The sequence below is a fragment of the Vicia villosa genome, linkage group LG2, assembly GCF_029867415.1.
Source record: "Vicia villosa cultivar HV-30 ecotype Madison, WI linkage group LG2, Vvil1.0, whole genome shotgun sequence".
In the NCBI taxonomy this organism is placed as follows: domain Eukaryota; kingdom Viridiplantae; phylum Streptophyta; class Magnoliopsida; order Fabales; family Fabaceae; genus Vicia; species Vicia villosa.
In genome coordinates this window covers 230522868-230547367 of record NC_081181.1, presented here as the reverse complement: position 1 = coordinate 230547367, position 24500 = coordinate 230522868, and the positions used below count along the sequence as shown (strand labels likewise).

The 24500-nt window shown below is 34.8% G+C and overlaps 4 protein-coding genes across 4 annotated transcripts; 2 read left to right on the top strand and 2 right to left on the bottom strand.

The window, feature by feature from the left end:
- Window positions 1-896: 896 nt before the first annotated feature.
- Window positions 897-3021, top strand: LOC131648455 (uncharacterized). The gene is made up of 3 exons (XM_058918211.1): window positions 897-993; window positions 1422-1495; window positions 2000-3021. The coding sequence occupies exon 3, from the start codon at window positions 2023-2025 to the stop codon at window positions 2965-2967; it is 945 nt and encodes a 314-aa protein (XP_058774194.1). The 5' UTR covers window positions 897-993; window positions 1422-1495; window positions 2000-2022; the 3' UTR covers window positions 2968-3021.
- Window positions 3022-3622: 601 nt separating this feature from the next.
- Window positions 3623-5189, top strand: LOC131654206 (LOB domain-containing protein 22-like). Its single transcript, XM_058924633.1, has 2 exons — window positions 3623-4554; window positions 4911-5189. The coding sequence occupies exons 1-2, from the start codon at window positions 3712-3714 to the stop codon at window positions 4914-4916; spliced, it is 849 nt and encodes a 282-aa protein (XP_058780616.1). The 5' UTR covers window positions 3623-3711; the 3' UTR covers window positions 4917-5189.
- Window positions 5190-5206: 17 nt separating this feature from the next.
- On the bottom strand, window positions 5207-7174 carry LOC131654205 (serine/threonine-protein kinase BLUS1-like). The gene has a single exon (XM_058924632.1). The coding sequence runs from the start codon at window positions 7144-7146 to the stop codon at window positions 5560-5562; it is 1587 nt and encodes a 528-aa protein (XP_058780615.1). The 5' UTR covers window positions 7147-7174; the 3' UTR covers window positions 5207-5559.
- Window positions 7175-22121: 14947 nt separating this feature from the next.
- On the bottom strand, window positions 22122-23428 carry LOC131654204 (NDR1/HIN1-like protein 6). The gene has a single exon (XM_058924631.1). The coding sequence runs from the start codon at window positions 23264-23266 to the stop codon at window positions 22490-22492; it is 777 nt and encodes a 258-aa protein (XP_058780614.1). The 5' UTR covers window positions 23267-23428; the 3' UTR covers window positions 22122-22489.
- Window positions 23429-24500: the final 1072 nt, after the last annotated feature.

Below are 24500 nucleotides of genomic sequence, written 5' to 3'. Positions count from 1 at the left end.
CTAGCCCGGTGAAACAACACATATAAATGGATTGGAATGAGCCAGTCCAATTACTTCATGGGTTACCAACACTGAGTCCGATCCAGTTTCTAATGGGAGGGTAGCCCGATGGGCTAGACCAACCCCATATTTTTTAATATTATAAAAAGGAATGCAACAGACAAAAGATACATAACATAAGTAGAAAGTAATCATAAATTTAAGTGATGTTTAAAATATTCATCAAATGAACATCCATATATATGAACACCTCAAAAATATCAATGTAAAAATCGAGAGTAATAGAAGGTTATCTTTAATACTTATCAAACTATCTTTTCTCACAACCATATCTTTGATTACATCATCTTGAAAATATATCTCCATCTTAATCCTCTTTAACTTTTTTTTCCACTTGAAAACGCATTTATACAACCATATCTTAGTTTTTTTTTTTACTCACAGTTAACCAAAACTATTTTATAAATTTATTTTTAATGGTGCTGACTAAAGCGCATTTGACTGCCTCGACTTGACCCATGAAAACATATGTCTGACCCATGAAAACATATGTCTGATGGATGAGCCAAAAAGACAGGATTGTGTTTTTTTTTAAATTTTCTTGTAGTCCGACTCACGCTAAAATATGGGATTTGTTGATCGGTCAAATGGGCCGGACCGATTTTGACAACTCTGAGTGATACTTTAATTAAATTAAAAGTTTAACAATTATAAAAATCTAACTAATATGATTATTTGAGAATGTAAAAATATCAATTAAATTCATTTCCAATTTCCTTGTCTAAATGCTGTAAAAGTAAAATTTAAAATAAAAAAGGTGAGAAACTACCGTTATTAACATTACACAATGAGCATATATAAACTAGCTACTAACCCCTCACCCGCCAAAATGCTATCATCAGTTTCCGCTTAAATTCTGGAAGAAGAACTCTGCAATTTGGAAAAGAAATTACGAGAACATACTCATCATCCATCATATGCACTTCAAAACACGTACGTAACCATCCCCAACCTTCCTTTCTTTCTTTCTTTCTTTCTTTCTCACACAGTGAATTTTGTTATTCATCTTGTGATTGATTACTTAATTTCTTGAATGATCTATAACATGTTGTGTGATTCAATCTTGATTTTGATTCTGTATCGCATTTCTTTCAATCTTCCAATTCCCTTCGCAATATCGTTTCTTTCAATGATTTCGATTTTTCGCTGTTTGATTCTACTCAGCTGCGAGTTCTATCCTCTGTTTTCTGTTCATCGATTATCAAATTTAGATGGATTAGGTTAACGAATTGATCAATATTTACTTTTAATTAGCACACTATATAGCAAAGATAGATTCTTCTGGTTTTACTATTTTAGGTACTATTGTGTTTTTTCAAATTTTTAATTTAAATTATTTTTTTTGTTCATATATATTGCAGAAATTTTGATACTTGAAAATGATCTAACTGCTTGTTAGAGAAAGTGTTAAACAAAGGGAAGAAGGAGCTTCCAGGTATATAAATCAGTTCCTATTCATATGGAGTAGTTTTTTTTATTTTATTTTTAAATGTAAATTAAGATTCTAGTTTAAATTCAAATATATGAATTAGTCATCTCATAAAGAAAAAATTAGTTGATAAAAAGTTCATCTGAGATGGAAATAAAAACAAATTAATAGTTGAAGCTAAGCTAACCGAAGAAAATATATGAATTAGGCCTTATTGAAATAGACTCACTTTTGTGTTTTTTAGTTTTTTTTATTGAAGACCACTTGTTTTGTTTGTTAAAATGAGAACAGAACTAATATTAGTTATCAAACTTTTGTTTTGTACCTAACTAGGGCTAATTTCAAACTTTTTAATAAATTTGTTTTTTTGCTTTAAATCTTTAATTTTAAAGAAATGACACATTAATTGTCAAAAAAAGAAAGTATTTTAGGGTATTTTCAAGAAAATTGGACTGGAAATTACCAAATTTTCAAAAATAGTCATTACTATATTTGAATATGACAAATCAGATATCTTGTGGTGGAGAGACTTGATGCAGATAGGCGATGACACGGAGGATTATGGTTTCGCTCAAATGCTGTACATTAAAATTGGGGATGGAACTAAAACACCTTTCTGGCATAGCAGGTGGATAGGACATCAAACCTTAAGGTCAGCTTTCCCAACTTTATTCTCATGTGTGCAAAATCCTGGGGGTAGTGTGGATTCAATGGGGGAGAGAGTAGGAATGGAATGGCAGTGGAACATTTACATCAGGGAACACATGGATCATGCACAAGTGCAGCAAGAAAAGGAGGAACTATTAATCATTCTAAAAGAAGTTGAACCAATCACTGCAATCCGAGACAAGTATGTTTGGTCTTTGGGTGGTCACGAAGGTTTTAAGGTTAAAGATTATTACTGGAAACTACAAGAGGATAGGGATGGTGATGGTATGGTAATGGAAAATAGGACAGCTATCAATATCATTTGGAAAGCAAGTATGCCATCGAAAGTAAAGATTTTCGCTTGGAGAATGCTCAAAGACAGGATTCCTACTCGCAGTCAACTTAAGCACAGAAACATTATTGAAGATGATGATGCTTGTAGGTGTGTGTTTGGGTGCCCAACTATAGAAGATACCCAACACCTCTTCATGGACTGTATCAAAGCGAGAAAGGTATGGAATTTGATTTATCAATGGTTGGGAATTTATGTGGATATGAATGTGGACTGTGGGAATCATCTACTACAATTTGTGGAGACTTTGAAACAACACTGCCCAGTAAAGAGAGCAGTGGCAATCTGGGCAGCAGTATGTTGGTGTTATTGGAAGCTCAGAAATGAAATAGTTTTCGAGAATGGGAATGAAGATCTAGAAGGCATGGTGCACAAGGTGAAGATGTTCACCTGGTGGTGGATGGCCATTGGAAGCAAGACGAAGCTAGGTTGTTCTTTCTATGAGTGGCATAATTATCCTCTATTATGTATGTCTTAGCAAACCTGCTATATTGCTTTCCCATGCTATAACTAGAATTAGTCTTTGAGCTGACTGTGTAATACTTTTGTAATTTTGTAATGTGAACTGCACTACTGGTGCTGAATCAATAAAACTCATTGCTTATCAAAAAAAAAAGATATCTTCACGTAGTTATCAATTTAACTGATTTAAAGAAGTATAATTAAGTTTGTAACAAAAAAAAAGTATAGTTAAGTCTTATTTATTTAATACCAAATTAACAAATTCTCTCTATTAAATAATTAATTTGTAAAACTAATATCACTTGTCAACAAAAACTAATATGAGAAGCACTTTATTTAATGAAAAAGTCTTATATTTAATATTTTTAAACAAAATTAATTTCCTATTACTATAATTTAGGTTAAATTTAGGGTTAAAGATTATACCTAAACCCAACAGCTAGACTAAATAATTGGAGTTAGCGAAATTAATTATTCAATAATAATTGATTAGTTAATTTTATTAATGTACTAGTATATCATAATAACGTGTCATTGTTGAATAGGATCCAAAAATAGCGTTGAACAAAACAAATTCTGTTAAGGTTATTTCTCTCTCCTATGAATCATTATTAATTTTAATTTAGAATTATAATTAAAAATATGTGTTAATTAATTTGTTAAAACAGATTGAAATATAAGCGGAGATAGAAATAGAAGAGCACCATAAAAGTTGCAGGTGCATCGGGAGCGGAGACGACGCAAAAAACTATTATGAAGCATGAACATCAACATTTCAAGAAACAACAACAACAGCAACGGAGGAACCCCACAGGCTTGTTCTGCTTGTAAATACCAACGTAGGAAGTGCGGTCCAACCTGTATTCTCGCACCATATTTTCCTCACGAGCGTCAAAAACAGTTCCTCAACGCCCATAAATTATTCGGCGTTGGTAAAATCACCAACATGCTTAAGAATGTTCCTCCTGAATCCAGAGATGTAACCATGTCTACTATTGTTTATCAAGCTGATATGCGTGCTTTGGATCCTGTTGGTGGTTGTTATCGACATATTCAGACTCTGCAGGCTCAGATTGATTATTTCACTGTTGAACTTCATTTTGTTCTTCAACAGCTTGCTATTTGTAGAGCCGCAGCTGCTTCTTCTTCATCCAATCATCATCATTATAATGATATCGTCGTTACTGGTAACGTTAATGGTAACGGTATCGACGATAATAATAATATTAATCATAATGATGATGAAGGTATTATTGTCCCTCCTCATTATCAACATCAACAGAATTTTGTTGAGGAACAACTGGACGATGTTAACATGTTTCAACCGCAACAGCAACAGCAGATGCAACCGCAATATGTTGTTGATGATGTTGTCGGGGTTAACCCTAATTATGTGCCTTTGCAAGAGGATCTTAATACATGGGTGAATTCTATACCGCTGTCGCCGTTAACGTTGCAGGATAATAAAAAGGAGGAGGAGGTGGATCAAGAACCGGTTGGTGATGATCGTTTGAATGATGATCAGAAACCTGTTTTTGACCTAATTAATGAGACAAATTCTTCGGATATTGTCAGACGTAGTACTAATGATCCGAGACAGCAGGTTTGTTAATTGTTTGTATATATCATTCGTTCATGATCTGTTTTGATTTGTTAATTTGAGTTTGTTTGGATGAGTCACTTGATGATCCTATAATATTGTATTGCATGGGAATTAATTCTTGACTAATTCAATATGAACATGATTGTGTTTTGTGTATCTCATGCATGAAGCCAAGTTCTGTCATTAATTTGTTTGTTACAAATTATTACTATACTTCATTTAATTCTTAGGATTTCTTGATTTTTTGACTTACAGGAATTAGATCATTATTATAAATGTCTTTTATTGTTATGATATTATGATTTTAGTACTTCAATATGTTATCTGATATTGTGATATTTTACTAAAATATGCAGCTATGATGAAGAGGTACTGTGAATGAGAAACAAGGCTGTAATAAAAGGAGAAAAAGATGAGTCCATAGATTGGAAAGGTGCAGCAGCTTTGTTTATTCTTTTTAAGTTATTAGAATAGATTCCAGAAACTTTTTGCTAGTTTTTTTAGATTTAGAGTAGTGTCCACATTTGAGATTAGTAATTTTTTCGCACACAAGGATCACTGGTGTGCATCTGTTTTTTTGTAAGGCATAGATTTCTTTCCTATTGCTGTTACTGATTTGAGTTTTTCTGAGGCTATAACAATTTTTATTTCAATATCTGTTTTGCCATACTATAACAATGCCCAAACAACTTTGTACATGAAAAATACAAGCTTCCATTGGATCTGGATTGGATCCAGATCCAATGCAGTCGCTGCAAGGTGTTGCAACAGATTGCAGAAACGTTGGATTTAAATACAACGAATATTTGGGTTTTGATTTGGTTTGACAATCCGTTGAAGCGACTGCAAAGGATCTAATCTCTATAACACGAGCTTAGATTCTTTGCAATCTGTGTGACCGTGAAGGTCTAAACTCTATAACATGAGTTTAGATTCTTTGCAACGGTTGCACAGATTCATTCACAGTACATCTACTTATTCAGAGACTATATATAGAAACATATATTAACTTGTAGGACTATTGACAGTAGAAGAAATTAGGTGAAGCTTGATATTCTCAAGCTGCAACTCCAACTGCAAATTCTTCTTCCTCTCAGTTTCTAACTCCATCCTCAACTTAGAGATCTCCTGCACCGTTTTCTCCTCGTTTTCGGCCACATGACTCTCCTCTTCATTTCCACCAATTAGACTCATCAGAAACTTCACCTGTCCTAGTTCTTGTTCCAAGCTCCCTTTCAACACACTCAGAGTTGCCAAGGTAGCTTCACGGTTCTTCACAACACCACTAACATCATCGATATCAAGTTCAACCACATCAGAAGCATTGGGGCTTGTCTCAATCACAGTTCCTGATGATGCAACATCTTCCTCCTCTTGGATCGCGTTTTCTTCTTCAAACCGAACTTGTTTCACCACATCATGATCTTCTCTGCACTGATCCTTTGGGAATACCGGCTCAAGTTTCAACCCATCTTCATTGAAATTCCAACCACTAATTCTTCTCTGCTTCACATTCACCACTGAATCCTCATCATCACCATCATCATCATTCTCCTTTGAGTCTGCACCCATTGTAACTTTGATCTCTTTGTACCTTTTCTCAACACTAGGCAAACCATTCAACACATTCTTCACCAAAAACTCTGGCCCCTTACAGTTCTTAAAGAACGAATGCTTAAGCAACTTCTCAGCTGAAGGCCTTTTTGTAGGATCTTGATTCAAACAAGAAGCAACCATATCCTTAAAAGCCTTAGAAAATTTATTACTTCCACCACTTCCCTTATAAATATATTTATCAAAATCAGAAAACCTAAACCTCTTAGTGATGTTAAGCATCATTGACTTAGAAGGAGGAAGATGAGAAAGTGGTGGCCTTCCATGTGCTAGCTCCAAAGCAGTTATCCCAAAAGACCAAATATCAGCTTTGAAACTGTAACCATTATGAGAATGGATAACCTCAGGAGCCATCCAATAAGGAGTTCCAGCAAAATCAGTAAACATAAGAGAAGAAGAAGAATTAGAAGACGAAGACGAATAAGAAGAACATGCTCCTACTCCTACTGAGTTGTTAGATTCATAAATGGAAGCAGAAACACCAAAATCAGCAAGTTTCACTAATCCATTTGAGTCAACAAGGATGTTACCAGATTTGATATCTCTATGAAGGTGACCTTGTCCATGAAGGTAAGAAAGAGCATTGAGAGTGTCTTTGAGAATAACAGCTATGGATTGTTCTGATAAGCCGTTTTGGAAAGAGTGAGAGATTATGGACTGTAATGAACCTCCTGCCATGAATGGCATAACCACCCAAAGACGGTGGTCCATGGTGAAGGAACAATGAGCTTTTAGGATGTTAGGGTGAGAAAGAAGTGATAACGTCTTCGCTTCACGTCGAACATCGTCGAGGTCGGGCCGTGAACGATCTAAGTCTATGGATTTTATAGCAACTGGTGTGGAGTTTATGGGGATGCAGATTGCTTTATAGACGACAGCGCTGTTACCGGCGCCAATCTCGTCGATGATCTTGTAGGAGGAAGAGTCTAATGGATATTGCACCCTTTCTGCTATGTTGCTTGCCATGGAAGTTTTCATATAGAGGTTGAAAATTGAAATGGTTTGTTAGAAAATATATACAAGAGGAAGAATATATATATAGGAATTTCATGGAATGGTGATGGATAGGTGGATGGAGGAAATTAATTGATAAGAAAGTGGTAGATTGAGTTTAAGCAGTTTTCTTGTGAAGGTTGATGAAAAAAAGAAGAAAGTATCATAAGCTAGAGGTGATTTATTTCTCATTGATATACTGTGGCTGTGAAACCATGCATGTGAATCACAAAAATGATGTGTAACTATATTAATTAATAGTGAAATAAGTAAATAAATTTTATTTATTTATAGGTTTTTTTTGTGTGTGTGAGTCATTTACACCAATTTCTATTGGAAACTCATAATATAAATTTGTTACACAGCCGTTTACACAGCCACCATGCCATTGGATTTTGTATCCAATACTTTAGATTTTAAATTTGATATTTCTATGCGTAGGTGTGGATTTGTTGAAATCGGTTGAAATTTACAAATTTGTAGAATATTTTTAAATATAACACGTTTATGAAAATGGTAGAAGATTTTAAAATTATAATGTATATGAAAATAGAAGAATTTAAAAGTATTATGGTCCTAATCTATTGTGAAATATCTAAAAAGATCTAAAATAATGTAGAAACATTCACTACCATTGAGATTCACTACCATTGAGAGGATCGTGACTTGAGCCTATAAATAGGCAATTGACATTTTGTAATTGATCATCTAGGAAATCAACGTGATAGCCTTCATTCTAAACTATTTTTTTAAAACTATCTTATACTAACTATCAACTATTCAAATATCAACAATAACATCAAAGCTAGTTCAGTCGTACATAGGGCGTCGTTATATTACCTACATACTATTTTAAAATCTTCTCAACTACTTCAAAAAAAATTTCTTGTACTATTAACCAACTCCGACAATTTTTCTAACCTATGGATAATACCACTAAATCATCATCTATTTTTGTCCCTATTTTCAATGGTGAAAATTATGATTTCTGGCGTATTAAAATGGAGACATTTTTTTCATCTCAAAATTTATGGGCAAGTAGAAGAAGGATTCACCACCCCCACAGATACTTCAGCTCTTAATGCAGCTCAAGAAAAAGAGTTGAAGAAAAATAAACAGCAAAATTCAAAGACATTGTTCACCTTGTAACAAGCAGTGACTGATGCAATATTTCTAAGAATTATGGTTGCTAAGACATCCAAAGAAACATTGAACACATTGTAGGAGGCGTTTCAAGGAAGCGGTAAGGTGCATGCCGTTAAACTTCAATCTCTAAGAAAAGATTTTAAACTATTGAAGATGAAGGAGTTTGAGACAGTTAAAAATTACTATTCTAAAGTTAAAGAAATAATTAATCAAATGAGAGCTTTTGGGGAGGATATTCTTAACAAGAAAATTGTTGAGACAATTCTAATTACTATGCCCTTAAAGTTTGACCCAATCGTGACAATGATTGAGGAAATCAAAGATATGTTCTCTCTATTAGTGACAAAATTAACGGGCTCTCTTGAAGCATGTAAGCAAAGATTATATAGGCATAAAGAAGATATACTTGAAAATGCCTTCCACTCAAAGCTCAAATTTCAGCCCCAACATAAAGAAAATGGAGGAAAGAAAAATTATGGAGAAACTTATGAAAAAGAGAAGTTTTCTAGAAATTTCCTCAATAACAAATTAGATAAAAATCCTCAATGCAATATCTGCAAAAAAACTAGGCCACACAGAAATATTGTTGGCACTGTAATATGCAACAATGCAACCAATGCAAGAAGTTCCGGCACGTAGAGAAAAATTTATGCAATAAAAATAGGCATCAAGCTAATATTGCAGAGGAGCACGATCAAGAGCAATGTACATTTTATGCCACTCAAGAATCAATCAGAGAAAAAGGAGGAAGTTGATACTTGGATATTGGTTGCAGCAATCACATGACCAAGGATGAGACTGTTAGAACAAGATTTGTTCTGATCAATATTCTTGTTTTAATGATAACAATATATATGAATTTTGTATAAGACAATGTGGTACTCTAATCCTATGCATTTTCCATTTTAGGAAATATATAAGGAGTATGCACAATTCAGCGCTCAGAAGCACTGACTTAGAAGGTTCAGGATTGCAACATCAGAACATGCTCTCGCAAGACATCAGAAGATGGTCAAGCAGAATCAGAACATGGTCTATGAAGCATCAGAAGAATATGAGATCAAAAGCAGAAGCACTGAAGTTCTTATGGTATCACGCTCAAGCACTTCAAGGTCTGAAGACAAGAAGATGCTCTGCACCAAGCTGAATGACTCTGATTATTCAAACGTTGTATTCACAAATCTGAGATCAGAAGCAAGTACAAGATGACAGGCTACGCTGACTGATAAAAGGAACGTTAGAAGCTACAAAAGGCAAAGTCAGTAAAAGCAGCAAAAGCAAGGCTCGAGGTAGTTGACAAAAGTGTGAAACATTAAATGCAGAACTGTATTATACACGCAACGCATTAAATGCTCCCAACGGTCATCTTCTCAAACGCCTATAAATATGAAGTTCTGATCAGAATCAGTCACACAACTCTTGCGCATTATACAGAAACACTATCAAATTTAAAGCTCACGAACTTCATCTTCAACCTCACAACTATTGTAATATATAGTGAGTGTTAAGCTTAGGACTTAAGAGAAATATCACAGTTGTGATTATAGCTTTCTAAGAAGCATTTCAATACTCTTGTAAACATTTATTTTACATTGATTGTAAAAGGTTCCTAGAGTGATCAGTGAGATCAGTAGACTCTAGAAGACTTAGAAGTTTCTAAGTGGTGAGTTCCTAGAGTGATCAAGTTGTGATTAGTATACTCTAGCAGACTTAGAGTGTTTCTAAGTGGATAACCATTGTAATCAAGATTGATTAGTGGATTAAATCCCCAGTTGAGGTAAATCACTCTAAGGGGGTGGACTGGAGTAGTTCCGTTAACAACGAACTAGGATAAAAATATTGTGTTCATTGTTTTTATCTTAAGAGTTTTTAAAGTTACACTTATTCAAACCCCCCCTTTCTAAGTGTTTTTCTATCCTTCAAAGACTACTTTCAAAAGCATTGAAAAGTGTGTCAAAGTCAAAGTTCGGTTGTGAAATAGTAGTGTTGTAGAACCAAAAGGCACTGTCACGGTGGAGACATATAAAGCTACGTGACTCATCCATAATGTCTTACTAGTTCCCGGCATAAAAGAAAATCTTCTAAGTGTTGGCCAAATGATGGAGAGATGCTACACACTTCACTTTGAAGGAGGTGTATGCAAAATCATAGACAACAAAAATAAAAGGGGTCGAGATAGCCCAAGTGAAGATGGAGAAGAACAATAGAAGCTTCCCACCAAATTTGAAATGTGCAACTAACATTGTCATGAAGGTACAAGTTGATGATTCATGGCTATAGTATCAAAGATTTAGCCACTTCAACACACATGCCTTGAAGTTGTTACATGAGAAGAAAATGATGAGAGATCTTCCAAGCATAAAGGAAAACAATGAAGTGTGCGAAGGGTGAATCCTCGATAAGCAACACCAATTTTCATTCTCAATAGGTAGAGCATGGAGATTTAAAGACTTATTGGAGCTGATATATACTGATGTCTGTGGACCAATGAGGACGCCATCACTCAAGAACAAAAGGTATTTTATACTCTTCAGAGATGACTTATCTAGAATGACATGGGTCTAATTCCTAAAATAAAAATAAAAAATCTTTGGAGTATTCAAAAAGTTTAAGGCCCTTGTTAAAAATCAAATTGGAAAACAGATAAAAGTACTAAGAAGTGATCTGGACAAAGAGTACGCCTCGCTCGGGTTTAACAAATTTTGCGAGGATGAAGGCATAGAGCAACAACTTATAGTCACGCATTCTCCTCAACAAAATGGTGTGTCTGAGAGAAATAATCGCACAAATAAGGATATGGATAGATAAATGTTGAAGGAGAAGGGACTGCCTAATACTTTTTGGGTTGAAGCAGTCTACACTGATGTTTACATATTCAACATATGTACAACTAAGGCAATACAAGATAAGACTCCAATTGAAGCTTGGAACGGGAAAAAACCATCAACAAAGCACCTAAGGGTCTTCAGATCTATCTGCTACGTTCATATTCCAGACGTGAAGAGGCACAAGCTTGAAGTTGATGAGAATGCTTCTTGGAATTGGGATGAAGAAAAATTGGAGAAGAACATTATTATACCATCTCAAATACCTCAAGAAGAAGCCTAGGAAGAATACCCAGGTGAATCTCATTCCCCTCCATCACAACAACAAGAACAAGAACTATCATCATCAGAGTCTACACCAAGACGAGTAAGATCTTTGGTGGACATATATGAAACCTGCAATTTGGCCATACTTGAACTTGGAAGCTTTAAATAAGCGTCAAAGTAGGAAGTATGGGTCAAGGCAATGGAAAAAGAGATAAATATGATCGAGAAAAACAACACATAGGAGTTAGTAATTTGTACCCATGGAAAAGATATCATTGGGGTTAAGTGGGTCTAAAGATAAAGCTCAACCCTGATGGCACCATACATAAACATGTGATAAGGCTAGTAGCTAAGGGTTACTCATAACAATCTGGGATTGACTACAATGAGACATTTGCACCAGTAGCAAATCTTGATACCATAAGAGATCTAATAGCTATTGTGGCCCAAAAGGATGGAGTATCCATCAACTAGATGCCAAATGTGCCTTCCTCAACGATTTACTTGAATAAGAGATTTATATGAAGCAGCCATAAGGATTTATGTCTGAAGGCAAAGAAACGTAAGTGTTAAGACTACGAAAAGCACTCTATGGCCTAAAGCAAGCACCTTGAGCATGGTATAGCAGAATCGATCAATATTTTATGGATCAAGGATTCAAGAGGAGAAAGAGTGAGCATACAATATACATCAAGTCTCAAGGTCATTATACTCTCTTACTCTCCTTATATGTAGATGATCTTATCTATACAAGAAACAATACTAAGATGATGATGGAGTTCAAAGAAGACATGATGAAGACCTTTGAGATGACTGACCTTAGTTTGATGAGTTACTTCCTGAGTAAATAGAGGTAAGTCAGAGAAATGACAGGGTATTCATTTCGCAAAAGAAATACATAGAAGGCTTACTTAAGAAATTCAATATGTACGATTGCAATCTTATCGTTACTCCACTCATAAGAAATGAGAAACTACATAAGAATGATGGAGCTCTAGAAGCTGATGCATCCAGATATAGAAGTATAATTGGAAGCCTCCTATATTTGATAGCTAAAAGACCATACATAGTGTATGCTACAAGTCTTCTATCAAGATTCATGCAAATCCCAAGTCAAATACACTTTGGAGCAGGAAAAAGAATTTTGAGGTTTCTACAAGGAACACAAGAGTTTGGTATATGGTATACTACCGAAATTGACTTAAGATTACTTGGCTACACCGACAGTGATAGGGTAGGTTCAGTAGATGTCATAAGAGCACCTGAGCTATGCTTTCTCACTCAGCTCAAGAATTTTCTCTTGGATGTCAAAGAAGCAAGCTACTATTGCACAGTCAATAATCGAATTAGAGTACGTGGCAGCTGTTGAAGCAACGAGCCAATCTATATGACTTTGTAGAATAACTGAAGACATGGGAGAAAAACAAGACCAACCTACTTTAATCATTTGCGACAATAAATCAATAATTGCAATGACGAAGAATCCAGTGCACCACATAAAAAACACATAACAATCAAGTATCACTTTATTACAAAAGCTGAAGCAACTAAAGAGTTCAAACTCAGCTATTGTAGGACAGAATATCAAATTGAAGACATATTCATGAAGGCGTTTCCGAGACCAAGATTTGAAGAACTACGAGCTACGCTTGAAGTTGCAGAAATTTGCATCAAGGAGGAGTGTTGAAATTGCTACAAATTTCTAGAATATTCTTACATATAATGTGTATGAAAATGGTAGAAGAACCTAGAACTATAATGTGTATTCAAATGGTTGAAGAACCTAGAACTATAATATGTATGAAAATGTTAGAAGAACCTTGAAGTATCATGATGCAAATCTATCATAGAGAGGTTTTTTTAATAAGGCCTCATATATTAAGAAACCCCGAAAAGGATTACAAAAGAGGGAGTTTCTAAAAAGCCAACTCAACAAAAAGTGGAAAATCTAAAAGAGGCATACCTAGTCTATTTTGGACAAAATCCTTCCTAATGCCTAAGGGAATGGATTAAAAATTGGTTGGGGAAGTACAAGTGAGACCAATATTCTCTTCTCTAAATATGTGAGAAATGAAGATGTGTTTATGCGCCAAAAGAGTTTGAAAAGTGTTCCATCTGTTTCTAATTTGCCATGGAACCAAGGAAAGTTTTCTTGAAAGCTTGAACCAAAATTACGGAATCTGTCTCAATCCAAATTTTTTGCCACCCTTTTCCCCAAACAATCTCCATAGCCTTTAGCACTGCAGAAAACTCTACAAGGTAAGAGGAAGGCCGAATAACCTGCTTAGCAAAAGCCAATATAAATTTTCCATGGTTGTTTCGAAAAATGCCTCCACATCCAATTGGAAGAAGGTTAAGACTATAGGCTCCATCGCAGTTGCTCTTAATCTAGTCAAGAGGGCAAGGGTGCCAAATGATTTCGGTAATTCTTGGGCTCTAGAAGGCTTTATGTTTATGTTAAAAGCTTTAATTATTTGGAATTCATCTATGGAAGATGATGTTGTTGCTTTGGAGTTGTTGCCAGTGAGAAGAAGAAGAGATTTAATTCTTTGAATAGTGGTCTTGTAAGTTGGTGTGATGGTTATGAATCTTTCCCAATTCCTAGTTTCCCAAATAAACCATTTAATGTAGACGATTGTAACTTTCAGAACGAGGGAGAATTGTTTAGATCTATTAATGTTGCAAGCAGTCCACCAATCCTCGAGAGTTGAAGGATGACTAGTGGTCTTGACTGCTTTGTAGAACCAGAGCCATATTTCTTTAGCAAAAGGACAGTTAACGAAAAGGTGCTGAGAAATTTCAACTTTAGACCTGCAGAGACTGCATCTAAAAACCGTGAAGTAAACCCTTAAGTTAAGTTAATCATCAGTTGGGACCTTATCCAACATGAGCCTCCAAGCTAACAAGGATTTTGAAGGCGGTATATCAACACTCCAAATGGTTTGAGCCCAAGGAATAGAAATCAAAAAGGCTTTGAAATGATAGGTTTGCTTTAAATCAAGATTACCAAATTAAGAGAGAGGATAATGACTTGAGTCTATAAGTAGGCAATCGACACTTTGTAATTGATCATCCAAGAAACCAATGTCATATCATTCTTTTTAAACAATTTTATAAAACCATCTTACATCAACTATCCACTATTCAAATACCAACAAAATTCACCATAGTTTAAGCAAATGTTTGAAAGTGTGGATTTGGAGGCATTTACAAACTCAATTTCCGCCTTTAAAAATAATTGTATCTATAAAATACATCAGTCGATAACTCTATCAGCACAGCATAAATCAAAGTTGCAAGTATGAGACTATGTTGTATGAAAAGGGTGTATGTCCTCTTCCTTTTATGGTTGCTAGCACATATATGATCTCACATGTTCAATTTCTATAAAAACTAATTGATTGACCATTAAGACTCATATTTCCTTATTTACATCAGATCAATTAATAAGAATCAAATATTTTGCTTCTTTATCCGAGACCGATCACTTATAGGAATTAATACGCTCTGAATGCTCTGTCTGTATGTTAGAGTGCATCATTCAAAAGTAAGATATAGTAACTCTAGACCATTATGCTCGACTTGGCATATTAAGTTGAACTGGCTCGACTTTGTCTCATGAAATGACTTAAAACGGAGGCGGACTCGGTTGAGTCCAGATTTTGATCCGACCCATCATATACGTAAAGTAACATATATATTTTTGTTCAATTTAATAATTTTATCATAATTCTACCATGAAAATATTATATACATATTAGTTTACACTTACTAAAAAAATAGTCAGAAAACTTATAAGTTATATATATGTTTTGATATTATTGACAATAATCATATCAAATTAAAAATTATATGATATATGTAATTAACTTGCAGTTGTATTACATATCATCTAAATTAAATTAGATTTGTGGTAAGGCATTTTTCACTTTCAAATATGAAGTTATGAGTTCAAGTTCTACGAAATCCTACTTTTCAAATCAGATTTAGGACTCGGTGAATAAAAAATATGAAGAGAGTTCAAGCTTTGAGAAGAGATTTTGAAACTCTAGAAGTGAACACTAGTGAGAGGAGTAATTAATATTTCAATCTATTCATGAAAATAGGAAGTAAGATGAAAGTGAATGGAGAACAAATGAAAGATATCACTAATGTAGAGAAAATCCTTAGAACTTAGACATAAAAACTCAATTATGTAATTGTATTGATTGAAGAATCCATTAATCCATAGGCGTCGTGTCCCTCTAGAGCTCCCAACCTTTCTTCCTGAATACGATATTTCTCGGAAGACTCTACATTTGTCATTGGGTGTGTGCATCTTGAGGATTTGGTTCGTAGTAATCAAATTGAGTATCCTCAAGAGCGTTCGGAGGTGAGGGATGCCCAGCCTGGCCAACATGATTTTCTTTCATAGCAGGGTCTTCGTTCACGTTAGACACTATGACTCGTACCAGATGAGGTTGAGTAGGGCCTTCAGCTTGCGGTGAAGACTTAATTCTGGGAACTGATTAGTCACCCCAGGCTGCGGGTTTGAAGTAAAACCAAATAGTGGAGTGGCATTCTCAACACTCACAGTTGGTTAAGGGTTGTTCTCTTTCCTTGCCATAGCTAACATGGCTTCCAAGAGTTAGTCCATCTTGCTTTTCATCTCATCAACATCTTTTCTTAATGTAGCTTGATTTTGTTCCAACTGATCCATGATTCTTTGACAGTTGCCTCGTGTTTTGTAAGAGTATCGGGGAGTCAGCTTGTACGACTAATTGTTTGGTATATGTCTGAGGATGGAAAACTAGAATGAGTTTTTTGAAACAGGTGCATGCATGATGATGAATGCGGATGCACGAGTTGTTGATATGCTAATTTTTTTTTAGGGGAATGCAAAGCCATGATATGTATGACTGGTTTATGAGAAACGTTGGTGGGAGATATTTAGGGGCTAACTAATCATTAACTCCCTCACAGGTAAGCTCTAGATTTATTTTGAGAAAAAAATTTCCTATAGTCACAGATCCTACTTGAGAATATTGTCATCATATAACGAATACTCATTAGACAACAATACCATCAAGAAAATCTATTTTCGGTGAGGTTTTTCGTCTCAACCAAGCGAGACATACATCTTGAAGGCCAAAACTACACAACCATCGACTCCAAGGTGTTAGATATGGTTCTCAGAGCCACAGATCCGGTTTGAAAGTATAATCGTCATAATGAATTGCTCATTAAACAGCAATGTCGTGAAACAGATCTATCATGAGTGAGGTCTTCAAGTAAACCAAACGAGACATACATCTCGAGGACCAACATTTCACAACCATCAGTCCTAACAACAAGTTTAGGTTCTAATCAAAAGGTCCCTAAAGTCATGCATCTTCTTGAGAAATATTGTCGCCATAACAAATACTCATTAGACAACAATTCCCTTAAGAAGATCTACTCTAGGCAGGGCCTTCATGCCACCCAAGCGAGACATACATCTCGAAGGCCAAAACTACACAACCACCAACTTAAACTTAGGTTTTTCTCAAAGCTTGGGTATAGAGCTTCACTCAAACATTGCTTCTCAAATCCTGCAGAAAAATATATAAAGAAATAGATAAAGTATAATAAAACAAGATAAAGGAAACATAAAAACACAAGAAGAAATAAAAACAAAGCTAATATTCATCGCAAAGTTAAATAAACTAGGTATGACTCTAAAAGAATCCCCAGCAGAGTCGTTAGCTATCGTGGTGCAAAAAAATACCCGAGAGCATGAACGCTCAAAATCAACAGAGTCGCCACCAAAGTTTTATTTTTTTAAAAGGGAAACATCGACAAAACCTTTGAAGAACAAAAATATGCTCATTGCAACCAAATTCAAGTTCGGGAGTCGGTTATGTGCGGAGAAGACATTAGCACCATACGCATTTGTTGTACTCAACAAGAATCGTTTAGTTAATTTTGAAAAAGTGCTAGCTTAAAATGTTTAAGTTTCTTTTTTTTTTTATTAAAGTAATTGAAAATGAAAAGAACTAAAAAATAGATTTTTTTTATTAAGTGTTTGACAAGAAGTTGAGTCTCACTCCTACATATCCTTTGGTGGGATGAGAAATTCAAAGCTACGTAGTTCTTTTAAGCAAAAGTTTATTTGTTGGTTGATTTTAATTGCGAAAATGATTTTAATCGCCATTGGGTGGAAAAAAATATGTTTGATGGATTGAGATTTTTTTTAGATGGAAGACGAGTATCCGAATAGCAAACTATACGACTTGTATCCAAATACTTAGAGACCACGGGGATATATATCCAATAGATTATTTTTCATCTGATTATCTTGCGAAGAGGTTTGAAAGGAAGATGAATATTCGAAAGACAAGTTATTCATCTTGCATCAAAATACTCGAAGACTACAAAGATATATATCCAATAAAGATTAAAAATTCTCATATCCAACTATTTTAAATTGATCATTATTGGCAAAATATCAATTTTCGTCCCTTAATTTTATCTCGGAGTCTAATTTAGTCCCTTAATTTTTAAAAAGACCAATGTAGTCTTTTATGTTTTCAAATATTGTCATTTAAATCCTTTTCGTCTATTTTTCAAAACGCCGTTTATGTTTGTATGTGTGACACATCCGACGTGGCATCTGACATATCATATCTTCATACTGTTGTCCTATTTGACAGTAAAGCTTGACTACGAATAACGTTATTATGTTTAATGAGGTCTCACGATTAAGTCACACTTAATATGTCATTAAATAGACTAATTATTTCAAAGACTTTATTATGTCATATACAAATAAAATAATAAATACAATTCCTTATATATATATATATATATATATATATATATATATATATATATATAGAGGTCATGATACAAAAAGCATATACAACCAATACTGATTGGCTATTAGGGCTTACTCCTATTCACTATTACATAGAAATCATTTCACAACGGTTGGAAAAGGGATACCACCATGCCTGACCAACCTTTGTGAGGTAGGAGTTGTTGTATGTATGATGCTTTCAACTACGCCCGTGCGACCGTTATTATAAACTAGGTAGTGTGTTACCTATCACAATTGTTACTTCAACCCACCGTTGTGACATTCTTTAACGCATAATATTTAACAACGGTTGTTCTAAACAATCGTTGTGATATATACACTGGGTTTATTATAAATTATGTGGAACGTTTATTTCGTCAGTGCTCATTAAACATATAACTTTTCAATCTAATCTAGAACATTATAATATGATAAATTAAGTTATATTAAAAGAATAAATTACACCACTCAATGTTAGACAAGAATTTTTCAAGACTTATCCATATTTTTCTCTTAAACGGCTAGAACTTGGTTTAATGCTCGTAGTTCTTCAACCTCTCATTCTTTCACCTCTAGTTCATTTTGCAAAATATTATTTACTTTGCAAACAAAATTAGAGGTGGAGCAAAGGACGGTTGAAGAACTAAAAGCATTAAACCAAGTTCTAATGATTAAAGAGCGAAATGTAGACAATGGGTTGAAGCATTGATAAGGTAGAGAAGAATACACCTAAGCTACATTAGTGGTGAAGGGCTTTCGTCAAAGAAACGGTGTTGATTTTAATGAGATTTTCTCACTTGTTGTAAAGATGTCATCAATTAGAACTATGTTGAGTTTGGATGCTACTCTTGATTTAGAGGTTGAGCAAATGGATGTGAAAACAGCTTTTCTTCATGGTGATTTGGAGAAAGAGATCTACATGAAATAACCCGATTGTTTTCAAGTTAAAGGCAAAGAAGATCATGAGTGTAGATTGAGAAAGAGTTTATAAGGGTTGAAGAAGGCTCCAAGACAGTGGTACAAGAAGTTTGAGTCTGTTATATGTGATCAAGGATATCATAAGACAACTTCAGATCATTGCGTTTTTGTTAGAAAATTTTCTAACAATGACTTCATTATCCTGTTGTTATATATTCATGATATGCTTATTGTAGGGGAAAATATTTCTAAGATTGACAGATTAAAGAAGCAGTTAGGTGAGTCATGTGCCATGAAAGACATGGGAGCAACTAAACAGATTCTTGGCATTAGAATCATGAGTGATAGAAAAGAGAAAAAACTATGGATGTCACAAGAATATTATATGGTTCTGATATGATGAACTAAAGCATTACCAAGAGGGAAATTTGAAGCTTGTTGTGATATCGTCGGTTTGACGATTTCCTCCACATAGTTGTGTGAGAGAGAGATTTGTTGGGCTTGAGTTCCCTTCCTATATGGAGAAAAACCCAAATATGAATAGCCCATTTTTCTCACTTATTTAAGTGGAGAGTGTCAATTTAGGGTGAAGGGAGATAGAGAAGAAAAAAAGAATTTAAAAGAGAGAAAAAAGTATTTAAAAGAGAGAAAAAAAGAGAGAAATTCATTTCCGTTTTTTCTGCATCAGTCCCATTAAATCAACGATCTCTGATTCGTTCACCGTCGGATCAAGCTAAAATTTTGTGGACATGTTCGCAACTCATGTATCTAGCTTTTGACCATTCATAATTTGAAAACAAGATCTGAGCTGCGAAATATGTGCCTCACATTGGAGCTGCAGATTTGAATTATTTTTTAGTGTTTTTATTCTTATTTGTAAGTTAGTTTTGCTTCGTGATTTACCGTTGTTAGCACTTGTTTGTGAATCACTTTAAGACTCTCTTATACTCTCAATTGATTATAGTCGAGCTATTTTTTGATTTGGACGACTCGTAGTTTTTACTCTCATATCGAATGGTTTTTCACGTTAAAAATATCGGTGTTCTTCTGTGCATTTATTTAATTGATTTGTCCTTTTATATTTATTGTTAATCTTCAAAGTATTTACAAATGTGAATTTTATATTCAGTGTATCGTACTGTTATTTTTGTCTTAATTTTCTATCAGTCTGTTATAAGTTATAACCATCGACGCATTGTTGGAAATTGTATACACTTGAATAATTAAATTAAAATATAACATGTGTTTTTTGTATTTAATAAAATTATTACAATATAAAAAGAGTAACTTATTTAATTTAAAGAAAAACTGGCCCCATCAAGAAAAGGCTAGCATAGCATTGGGTAGAGCCCAGAGGGAAAAGCGCAATAATTGAAGTCGGTTGAGTAACAACAAAAAAATGCTGTAATATATGAAGTGGGTGGATAAGTTCCAAACAATTATTGGGAAGAGGAAAAAGAATTAGCAGCTGCCACCTCTGGCTCATTTGCAAGAGATTGGCACTTTCATCACTTGCTGCATTACATAAGTAGACCACACAGGCACACGCCTCACATGTAGTCAAACATATGCATAAAAATTATAATATAATTGTTAGCATGAGATTTTTGCTAATTTTTGCTTAGTGTTTCGACATGAATGGAAGATTTAAGATGCATACACAGGTTGCTTACAGGTGACTAAGTTATGTTTTTGACATCAAGCGGACTTTTTAGTAAATTTGATAGATATGATTTTCTATAGAGGTGGTGAGTCTGACTCACGTATAAGGTGTCTTCAAAGGTTAGGTGGTTTGAAGACATTTTTCTATAGACATTTTTCGACAGCAATGACAATTCGAAGCAATAGTAGCGGTTTTGAAACAGTTTAAATGTTAAAGACACGTGGAGGCGAATGAGAAGACAGAACCCACGTAGCCAGATCCGTGTCAAATTTATGAAAAAGTAATCGTTTCGGACAGTTATTTTTGTACATAGTATATAAGTCGATTTCTTTGATGTAATAAAGGTTCGCATTTCATTTGTTTTTCCTTTAATTCAAAACACTAATCATAGTTCCCAACAGTTAGCACAACAAATGAGTCGAACTAATGATTTATTTGGTGTTCCTCAAGCACCTACTTAAGCATATCCTAATGACCAAGTGCAACAACAAGTGTGCCCCAACCAGCCGAATAACCTAGACCTAGAATACAAGTGTGCCCCAACCAGCCGAATAACCTAGACCTAGAATAGTCGAACATATAGTTTTGGTAAATAGGAACGAAGATGTAGGTAATGTAGTTAGGAGAGTCCAATAAAATAATTTTGGAAAAAAAATAAGATAATCATTATGGTTGAACAAATCCTAACTCTAAAAGGTCTTAATGTTGATTTTCATAGACCAAATTTTATTTCTCCAATGTCTAAATATGTCTTGCAAACCGAACTTCCCAGAAGTTAGAAAATCCCTAAATTATTCAAAATATGAAACAAATGTTCCCTCCCAATAAGACCTTGCATCCAATTACTCTACCAGTCAACTTCAACATCTCCTTAGAAATGGATTCCTTCTACCAGTCAACTTCAACGTCTCCTTAGAAATGGATTCCCTTGCAGTCAAATAGTAACTGCATGGTGATTTGAACCATTGGATTTGATATGATAATTTTATTTCTTTGTCAAATTTTAAATCTACACAACTTAATTTTAATCATACGGCCTTCAAAATCCATAATACCATTCCACCAGTCAATTTCTCTAAACACTTGTCATGAGTAAATTATCATTTCTTCATGACAAAACCTAGCCTCCTCCCTTAACATAGCACTAGAGCTAACCATTTTTGGTATTTACGTGCGCCAGACATATACACAATTCAAATTGTCCAGCAATAGAGATATCCTAACTTTTGCTTTAAATAATCAATATGTTACCAAATGGTGCCCTTTCATTTTTAATATCATAAACAATAGACAACGACAGATAGGCTTTCCGTTAGAACATATATGTAAATATTCTATTCGACATTATTGTATTTCTATGAATCAATTTGGCATTATTTAACGCACCAAACTAAAATTCACAAATTAGAAAGAAAAAAATAATACAAAAATATATTTCTAAAGAAAAATAGACTAGCATACAACTGTCACCCACTGAAACTCAAGTAGTCTTTTTGTCGCCATTTACAAGCGTTTATGTAATAATTATGAATATGAATTATGAACAAATTATACCAAAATAAATATCAGAAAATAATTAAATTAAAAATAAAAAATAAAAAACAAAAAAAAAACAAAACACAAAAACACACCTCTATTGACTAAGATACTGTCATGTGTTCTTCTTCCACATGGGTTTCTTTACTTCATCAATTAAACGGTCCATTTCCAGATCTTAAATCTCACGTCAACTTCACACTTAACTTTCGACGTTGACGCCGTTACCGCCACCGGTTTCTTACCGGTGGGAACATGGACTCTGATTCCGTCGCAAGAGACTCTAATTCTGACGTTTGGAGTCTTCAATTTTCCCAATTTAGCCTTCACTTTCGTGTCTAGTTTCACTTTCAACGGTAACCCGTTTTTGCTCTTCATGTTCTTCTTCAATTCTGATGCTGCGTCGGTTTCTAGTGGCTCTCCTTTGCTTAAAATGGAAGCTTTTAGCAAAGTGGTGTTCTTCTTGCCGTGTTTGAAAGAGGGGATTGTTGTTTTTCCGACGTCGATATCGTTGGAGAGGATTTGAACTGAGGTGGGTTGGTAAACGAAGGTGATGGCTTTGTTGGGGTTTTTAGCGGTGATGTTGACGTTGAACTTTGAGTTGAGAGATGAGGAGGATGTGAGGTTGAGGTAGGAAAGTTTGAGAGATGTGACGGTGAAGGTGGGGCGGTGGGGGCGGTAGATGAGGTAGAAGGCGGTGCCGGTGAGGCCGATGAGGAGGAGGAGGATGAGGATGATGAGGAGGAGGTAGAAGAAGAAAGTGCAGCAGCAACGGCGGCGGGTGCGGCGGTGGTGGGGTTGAGGACGGTAGGTTGGGCGAGAGGCGCCGTAGAGTTGGGCCTTTGTGGCTGGGAAAGATGGGTTGGCGGTGGTTACGCCGTTTCCGTTGGCGGTGGTGGCGGGTTTGGCGGCGGGGTATACTCGATCTGTCATTGTGTTTTTGAGGAAAATAATACTGTCGGTGAGAGAGAGATAGATAGAGAGAGAAAGAGAGTGTGTTTTTTGGGTTAACTAAAGTGTGGATTAAGAAGAAGTAGTAAGTGGTAGAAATATAGAAAAGAAATTAAGAGAGGAAAATGGGGAGAGAGAGAGAGATTGTAACATTCTAACAATTCTTTCTTTAGCTGTATCCAGCTCTTTACTCTCTTACCTTTAGCGCGTAGTCGCGTACAGTACATATAATGCTTTTCACGCTTATAATTATTTAATTTCTCAATCTCAACTATCTATATAGTATATCCGTTTATAGGAAACTTTTTTTTTATTTGTGTTTCATTATTATGATTTAATTTGTTTATTCTATTTGAATTTATATTTTATTCTGAATTTAGAAGGAAGAAAATATTCTATATGTATTACTTTGTGTTAGTTTTGAAGGTTTAAATTTGGTTAACTTGTCTTTTTCAATTAATAGAGCATTACATGCGAACTTCTCCTTTATTAGAAGGATGAGATAGAGTGATCCTCCTTCTCTTTTTTACTGCTAAAGATATTTTCAGCAAAAATCTTATTAAATTATGGATTATGGTGATTTGGAACTCATTAAAGTTATTAGACGAATTTGAATTTCATCTCATTGTTTGTATGCCGAAATGGACCAAGGCGCCCGAGGTCAGGCGATGCTGAAGGACATGGAAAACTGCCCAATAGGCTTTGAATCTGACACCCGGTATCTGCCTCAATTATCACATGTGGTTTATGAAGAATAATAGTGGAAGGATGTTAGTCAAAAAGGAAAATTGACTCCTCTTAATTTGAGGGAGAATAAGTCTTTTTTTGCCCCACGCTCATGATGATGGAATGAGGGAAACTACTCCTAGATAAGCCCATGAAATATCTATAAATCCCTAACCTATAAGGTTATTGGGATAGATACAAATTACATGGAAAAAAATATAGAGTCTCTTACAATCTCTACGTGAACAGTCTCTTTCTCTAAACTATTGTACTTATAGCGAGTACAATTGGATCCATCGTGTGACTCCGGTAAAACTAACTTGGGTCACAACTACATTACCTCAAAAAGCTCCCCAACCGCCACCCTGAATATGGTACAAACGCAAGGCATTATGCTTAAAGGTAGTGTTTTTACTACGATTTCCTGGTCATAGTAGAAATGAAAACTACTATGGAATAATTGTGCTGCCATAATCAAACTTTGGAAGAA